Below are 8,105 nucleotides of genomic sequence, written 5' to 3'. Positions count from 1 at the left end.
ATCTCCTGGGTGCACCTTGACAGGGAAAATTTTCCCCTGCTAAGAAAGCCGCTTTGGGACCTGACCTCGGGCCGAGATTTCAGATCCATCCTCCTTGTCCAGCAAGGTCCTTTAAGTGCATGGCAAGCTGGGTGCCGGCGGTGGTGTTGGGGTGGTGTCCTCCATTCCCTCTTCCCTGTAGGGTGAAATACTTGCCCTCACGCCTCCCACGGCTACAACCTCTTCTGCAATCTCTGGAGGGGTCTGGTGACTCAGACACTACCACTGAGGTCTTGGATGGCTGGGGCAGCTGGAGAGCCTCCCTCCGAAGGGCTCGGGGCTGGCTGCTGCACGTGCCGCGCTCAGCTGTGGTTTCTGGGAACTCCCACTCTCGCCAAGCCCACGAGGCCAGTGGTTGTCGCCTGCAGCCACGTTGCTCGCTGCTTTGCTGCGATCCTCCGGGCTCTGGCATGGCCGGGGTAGAGCAAGGAATGTAAACTGAACCTCCAAGCAGAACCGCGCTGGCATGGCTGCTGCGGTCCTGGCGCTGCCCTGGCCCCCTCCTCCCCACTGCTCACAGCTCCCCCTGAGAGCGGGTGAGGGAAGGAGGCGAGAAGGGAAGAGCAGAGTGGTACTCAGCAGGGAAATGACTGTGGTGAGGTGGGGACAAGACTCCCGGAGCGATGGGATGTCAAGTCCTGGGGAGCAGCCCGTCCCCTGCCCACAGCCTGGGAGATGGCAGCTCCAGGGACAAGGACCCATGCTTCATCCCTCAGCTTGTGCGTGGCTGGAGGTCAGCGGAGGAAGAAGAGGGGCTGGGGCTTGACCCCAGGGGTTTCCCAGCCATGGAGGGCACCAAACAAACCTGGCCTCTTTTACCTGTAAGGAGACGGGCTTGCTAGACGGACTGGGTGGGGTAGAGCTTCTGTCTGGGCTCCAGGAGGGATTTTAAGGAGATGCCACATGGGCAATTATTCGTTAGGCTGGAGAAATGTGTGAGAAAGAGGCTAACGGAAAGGCAGGGCTGGGAGGAGAGTGCCACGCCAGGCGGAGGGCTTGCTGCCCCCATCCCCGGGCACCAGCTGTGACGAGTCCCCGCTCTTGGGCTGCGCCTGCGTTTGACTCAGGAAGGGCTGGAGCTGACCCAGGTTGTGGGCACGGAGAACTGATTCGGGGAGGATTCAGGGACCTTGGAGACCTTCCTGTGCCAGTTCTCCACCCTGCATCACTCTTCCTGGGGGCTGAAGTTCCCCAAATTCGGGCTGTTCTGCTCTAAGAACGATGTGGGTGTGTTGCAGGCGCTGCCTGCCAGTGCTCTCCCCAGGGAGGCTGCGCAGCGTACGCACGAGCAGCCCCATTACCTGCCCGCTGAAAAATGTTGTTCAACTTGTGCATGGGAAGAGGCAGGCTGAGAGCAAGCTTGTCCCACACCGAGGGGAAGCTGGGAGAGGCTCCCGCTGGCTTTTAAGCAGCGCCTCGTTAATTTTTTAAATGCACCAGTGTCAAATTAACACACAAAAGAGCAGCGTGACTTTAAATGCAGGTTTCTGAGTGGCGTTTCATTTCCCTTTAATAAGATCATAGCGTTTGCTCGGCGGGCAGGAGCAAACCACCGAGGAGACATGTGTGATGGGGAGCATCGCCCAGGACGGGCGACGGCGGCGGGGAGCGGTTGTGCTCTCACCTCTGGTGACTCCGTGGTGCAGGCAGGGAGCTGAGCAGAGCCCCTGCCTGGGATCTGCGCTTTGGGGTGCTTGCCCAAGCCCCACGTTTGATGGCACGGATCTGCTGGAGAAAATGCCCTCAAATCTCTTGTCTGTTCAGCTGTAGCAAAGCCAGGGCTGATGAAGCTGCTCTTGTCCGACCGAGGGAGAGAGGCTGGCGAACTCCAGCTATTTATTTATTCACATGTGAGGCCGCAGCACAAAATCTGGCTCTCCCTCCTTCTCTTCCTCATGCTGGGGCCGGTCACTGCGCACCGAAGCAAAGGGCACTGAGGGCTCCCTGCTTGGCCTGGGAACCAGAAACAAAAATATTACTTTGCATTTAAAATAAAATCGAAGTTCCCAGGTAGGGGAGGCTCCTCACCCAGCTGCAGTGAAGCCGAGCGGCCCTCGGGCAGCCCCCGCTTGCAGCCCCGCGGAGCCCCTGCCATGGCACCCATCCCTGTCCCTGTCCCCCCCATCCCCAGCTAATGATACTTGCGGACATCCTTGCTCCCTGGCGTTTAACGACAACCAGCTGCTGGCCCTGGCAGCGGGCGGTGCGGTCGCGGCATGCTCTAAGTAACTAGGGATGCTCGATTTTTCCAGCACGGTATCACATTTAGAGCTCCTTGCAGGAGCTGGCGGGGCTCGGGGAGGGAGTGCATATGGGCAGAAGGATGGGGCTGGACAGGCAGTGCTGCCTGCTCCTGTTATTGCCTGATCCTGCACCCTGTGGGTAAGCAGAAATGGCCCATTCCTCAGCAGAAGTATTCCTCAGCCAGCATTATATTTAATATTATATTTAATATACTGGGAAACTGAGTGGAGGGGAGGGAGGAGATACTGCCTTTCCCATCAAAGCCATGACACTGATGCCTGAGCAATGCTGTGGTAGGAATGGGGCTGGAGAGCACCAAGTGAGAATTTGCTCATGGTCCAGGTGGGAGCTGGTGCATCAGGACAAGGCAAGGCAAAAGCCAAACCACTGGCTCCCTACACCCCAGCACGATGTTGGGCTCATCCAGCCCCCTGTGGGGGTCACACCGCCCAGCCTGAGCCCCGCTCTCTGCTTCCTTGCAGGCTTTCGGGAGAGCGCCTTTGCCTATGCCATCGCGGCCGCCGGTGTGGTGCATGCCGTCTCCAACGCCTGTGCCCTCGGCAAGCTGCAGGCCTGCGGCTGCGACCAGAAGCGCCGGGGCGATGAAGAGGCTTTTCGGCGCAAGCTGCACCGTCTGCAGCTGGAGGCCATGAACCGTGGCAAAGGCATGGTGCACGGGGTGCACATGGAGCACATGCCGGCCGAGACCCCCGGCCTCCAGGACTCCTGGGAATGGGGAGGGTGCAGCCCTGACGTGGACTATGGGGAGAAGTTTTCCAAGGATTTCCTCGATTCCCGGGAAACCTACAGGGACATCCACTCCCGCATGAGGCTGCACAACAACCGCGTGGGCCGGCAGGTGAGCGGGGCGCTGGGCTGGGGCAGGGGGCAATGGTGGGAGGGATGGGGTCCCCAGGACTGCAAGGGGCTCGTGCTGGCTGTGGTGGGGCACATGTGCAAGGCTGGGGTTGTCCCCAAGGTACCTCCTCTCCCCAGTTTTGCCCAGAGCAAAGGCAGTGGCGCAGCCCTGCTGCTGGGCAGCTCTGCTGGGGAGGGCACCTCTGAGCACCTCTGCTGTCCCCCCGCCAAGGGACACTTCCCAGGCCACTGTCACCTGCCTGTGCTGCAGCAGTGCTATGGAGGTGAACTGACTCAGGGACTGGGTGAACTGGTGTCCCCCCAGTGAGGGGACACAGCACAGGCTCTGCAGCACCCAGCCGTGGCTCTGCCTCCGGGGAGGGAGCCGGTGCCCCGAGGAGGCAGATGTGAGCGGGACTGAGCCAGGCAGTGGGCGCCTGTGCCAGCTGGGAAGTGCAGCGTCCCCTCCGGAGGAGCAGAGGTGACAGCCCACAGCCTCGTCCCCCAGCTCTGAGAGGGTGCTGGAGCCTGCCTGGACAAGCAGGGCAGCCTCCCCCCCATTCTCATGATGTCCAGTCTCATTAAAGGTGCTAATTAGTAGCTCACTCTGTCTGGAAGCTGATGTTTAAAAGCATCCTGACATCGGAGACAAGAAGCACAGGGGCAGGAGGGGCTGGGAGGATGGTTGCGTTTCCCTGCCCGGCTTTGGTCCAGGCAGGTGCCAGGGAGACCCCATCCCATGGATCCAGCTGGACATTTGTCCCCAAGACCCCAGCCGCACACTGCCAGGGCCCCACAGGGAGGGAGGTGTAGTGGCTGCAGGAATAAGTAATTAAAGATCAGAATTCCGCAGGGAGTGTTTCCCCAGGATGGCTCAGACATTTGGATGTGCCTCTTGCTTTGAGCATGTTTAAAGCCAGCTGTGAGATGGGGACACTGCAGAGCAGGACCTTGATGTGTGCCCTGGCCTGGTGCTGGAGCTGAGCTGTACCACCCCGAAAAGCCGTCCCAGTTTGGCCAAGCTGTAAATGCCTGGGGAAAGCCAGAGCTTTTTGCTTGTTTGGCTTTGTTTGCTTGCGTGTGGTGAAGGCTCACTCGGCGTTAGGCAGTTAAATTCTCCGCAAGCTGCTCTGCCCCAAGCCAGACAAGACCCCCTGTCCCAGTTCTGGCTGCAGGGCTCATCCTGGCTCCCCTCCAGCTTTGTGCATCCCAAACCACAGGGACTCTTGGCAGCACTCAGAAATTCGGGGCCTGTATTGCCCATTTGCCAATGAAAGCCCCACAGCCCGCTGCAGAGGGAGGGGAAGGTGAGAGAGGAATATTTGCACAGGGGGGATGTCACCACCGTGTCCTGAGGGAGCCAGCAACAGCAAAAATGTCTGGGGTCTGCTTGTCCCCAAGGGGACAGGAGTGGCAATGTCAGCTCTTGGTGGCCTCTGAGACAAGAGCTGGACTGTTGCAAGAAGCCTGGGAGCTGGAAGCAGAGGCAGAGGAGGACCAAAGAGCTCAAGGAGGGGATGGTACCAGGGCAGGTGGAGAAGCAATGGCTGGACAGGCTGCCCAGCTTGGGGACCCTGGTGAGATGAGGGTGTGGGCCCGTCTGCACGTTGGGTTGTGATGATTGTGGGTGCCATGCATTGGAGCAAGATGGTTCTGTGTCTGGTCTGTGCCTGTTGGTGCCATGCTTATTGCCAGGAATGGACCTGGACATCCACATTGCCTGGGGATGGATTCTCCAGCTCCCTGTCTGCTCTTTTAGCAACGCCATGGGTCCCACACCCACCTGAGCCCTCCTCGCTCCTAGGACCATCTTTCTGCTGTAATAAGGAGCAATCTGCTGGGATTTCCCAGGAAATGAGTGGCCATGCTGGATGCAGCAGCTCTGTGGTCCTTCCCTCCTAAGTCCCAAGGCTTGAACCCCTTGAACAGAGCGGTGATGTGCCACACGCCACGTGCCGTGTTTCCCTCCTAAGTCCCAAGGCTTGAACCCCTTGAGCAGAGCGGTGATGTGGACACACACGCCACGTGCCGTGCGCTCCACGCACCATCCCTCTGTATGCACCAAGCAGCTGCAGGACCTAGGGCTCTCCAGCATCTCACTGATGCTGAGCATCTTCTCCACGGTCCTTGCGTGTCCCAAGGGTGCTCTGCGTGTGGATAAACCCAGCTCTGGACTCAGACCCTGCAATGCCAAGGTGAGGTGATGATCCCACCAATGGCCGCATCCAGTGGCCATGGGATGTGGGTTTCTGTAGTGTAGTGGTTATCACGTTCGCCTGACACGCGGAAGGTCCCTGGTTCGAAACCAGGCAGAAACACACTGATCTTTTTTCCTTGTCTGCATCCAGCTATGAAGCCAGGGAGGGGATTGCAGCTGCAGGGGATGTGCAGCATCCTCTGATGGTGGCAGAGGTCATCTTGGTCTTGACACTCAAGACCAAGGTGGGTGTCCTGCATCCCTGAGAGGGTGCAAGTTCCCCAGTGAGGAGCAGCAGAAGCATGCAAAAAGCTTTGCAGGTCCTCCTAACCCTCCAGATCAGAGAGCAAGAGAGGATGAAAGGCAGCCAGGAACTACCCATTACCCTCACAACAAAGACCTACGATAAAGCTCTTATGAGCGTGTCTGGGAGGAGCTGGGAATGTGCGAAAGAAAGCACCAGCGAGTCCAGGCATGTGCTGAACCCGGGTGTCTGTGAGATGGGGGAAGCTCATGGCCGGGTAGGGGTGTGTGGAAGAGATCTGATGGAACAAGCGTGAGGCCAAAATGCATATGGGTCCTTCTCAGGTCTCCCAACTCTGGCAGGGTCCCGTCCCCACTGCGCTGCCCACTCAGGAGGGAGAATGAGCTGTCCCTGGGCAGGGATGGATGGGTGCTGTGGTGCTGGGGCTCAGGATGCTCAGCGGTGATGGCTTGGGTGATGGAGATGGCACACACACATTGCCTTCTCCAGCCCTTGCTGCGACCAACCACAGCCCCAAATGAGCCCTGGTCCAGCTGTCACACCACTGTCCCCTCCATCCCAGTGGTGACCATCCCATGAGGATTTGCCCTGGTCCAGCCAAGGGAGCAGGGAAGGGATGTGGGAAAGGATGGGGTCCTGGTGGCAGCGTGTTCCTGTGGATGGTGGCAAGGACGATGGTGAGCAGCCGGTGTTCCTGCCGGCACACCCAGGGCATGGCAGAGGCCGAGAAGCTCATTACCTGTGAGGTGGAGGCTGTTCCCGGCAGGAGAGAGGACTCTCAGCAGGATGAAAGCCAAACTCCAGCCCAGCCCAGACCTCTCCGCTGTGTGCCTGAGCTCCAGGCATGTTTCCCTGACCTGCCTTCATTACCATAACTGCTTAGCAATGGGGAGATTTACTCAAAAACAAGAAAACAAGGAGGAAAAACTACCCACCCCTACCAAAACAAGGCACTCCTTGCACACGTGTCCCCCCCAGGGAGGGGGCAGGAACAGGCGGCATGTCAAGCGTGAAGCTGGGTGGCTGGGCAGGGCTGGCATCATGGGATGGGACCTTGCACAGGGCCACATGTCCCCTGGGCTCCTCCCAAACCCTGGAGCATGGTGCTGGGGGCAGGGGGGAGATCAGCCTCACATAGTCTTTGCAAGCCCCAGCCTGACTCACATGCTGGCCCTTGCCGGGGTGTGGATGTGTGGCACCAGCCTTGCTGTGGCCTCCAAAACCTCGTGAGCATCTCTGATCCCTGCTTGAAATTTGGGCAATGGTAGGATGCAGCACTTCAGCCCCCCAGTGCTGCACCCAGGGCTCCCACAGGAAAGCAGGCAAGAGCCAAAAGCAGAGCTGCTCCCAGGACTTCTGGAGCTAGGGCTTTATGGGAGGAAAGCTCTGGGGAGGAAAAAGCATCCTTTCTGCATGCCCCACTCGCAGCGCTCCTGGCCGGCGAGATGTGGGGGGTACCCCTGCACCGGGGGGTCCCAGTAGGGCTGCTAAGATGCAGCCACGCCAGCTTTAACTGGGGTCTGTGGTTGGGTTGATGCTGCTGGAGCCAAGCAGCAGTGGAAGGTGAGATCCAGGCTCCTTGTCCTCCCTGAGGCTGGGTGGCTCACCCTCTCCTTTAGGTGCCGGTCCCTTGCTGGAGTAGAAAAGCCATTCGGTCCTGCCAGGATGGGAAGGGACAGGGTGTGGGACATGGGTGACACTGAGTAACAGGGTGCAACCTCACTGGCTTTGCAGCTCCAGGGCTCTGACGGTTGCTTGTGCCAGCCCATGGTGTTCCCATAGTGCCAACCCCTCTAGAGAGCTGTGATGGCTTCTCTGGCCCCCAAAAACATCTCCTCCATGCTAACACCTCTGCCCTCCCCTCCCCACTCAGGTGGTGATGGACAACATGAGGAGGAAGTGCAAATGCCACGGGACCTCGGGAAGCTGCCAGCTGAAGACCTGCTGGCAGGTGACGCCTGAGTTTCGCCTGGTGGGGTCCCTGCTCAAGGACCGCTTCTATGGGGCCACCCTCATCCGACCCCACAACCGCAACGCTGGGCAGCTGGAGCCGGGCCACGCTCGGCATCGCCGCCGGGCCGGCATCAGCGAGCTGGTTTACTTTGAGAAGTCACCCGACTTCTGTGAGCGGGAACCGGCCCTGGACTCCTTGGGCACCCAAGGGCGCCTGTGCAACAAGACCAGCCCGGGCATGGACAACTGTGAGAGCCTGTGCTGCGGCCGCGGGCACAACATCCTGCGGCAGACCCGCAGCGAGCGCTGCAACTGCAAGTTCCACTGGTGCTGCTTCGTGGCCTGCGAGGAGTGTCGCATCACCGAGTGGGTCAGCGTCTGCAAGTAGCCGGGCAGGGACGGGTGCCCACCCCAGGGTGCCAGGGACAAGCACGCCTGCCCGCAGGGGGGGAGGGAGACAGGGATCAGCGCTGGGGGGGAGATGGAGCCACCCACTTCCCTCTGCTCCGGGGGGAGCGGGAGAGGAGATGCTCGGCACCCTCCCAACAC

At 59.8% G+C, this 8,105-nt stretch overlaps 1 protein-coding gene and 1 non-coding gene across 2 annotated transcripts in view; both read left to right on the top strand.

The window, feature by feature from the left end:
* The window catches only part of WNT10A (Wnt family member 10A), a 13,551-nt gene extending 5,607 nt beyond the window's left edge, over positions 1–7,944 (top strand). The window contains exons 2-3 of the mRNA XM_009645710.1: positions 2,766–3,142; positions 7,477–7,944. Of these exons, the coding sequence (XP_009644005.1) occupies positions 2,766–3,142; positions 7,477–7,944 (845 nt within the window). The remainder of the gene's footprint in view (positions 1–2,765; positions 3,143–7,476) is intronic.
* On the top strand, positions 5,387–5,459 carry TRNAV-GAC. The gene has a single exon. It is a non-coding gene; the product is annotated as a tRNA-Val (tRNA).
* Positions 7,945–8,105: the final 161 nt, after the last annotated feature.

This window comes from Egretta garzetta, unplaced genomic scaffold (genome assembly GCF_000687185.1).
Source record: "Egretta garzetta isolate BGI_Z169 unplaced genomic scaffold, ASM68718v1 scaffold219, whole genome shotgun sequence".
In the NCBI taxonomy this organism is placed as follows: Eukaryota; Metazoa; Chordata; class Aves; order Pelecaniformes; family Ardeidae; genus Egretta; species Egretta garzetta.
Note: the sequence above shows the minus strand (reverse complement) of the source record. Positions and strands in the feature narration are given on the sequence as shown.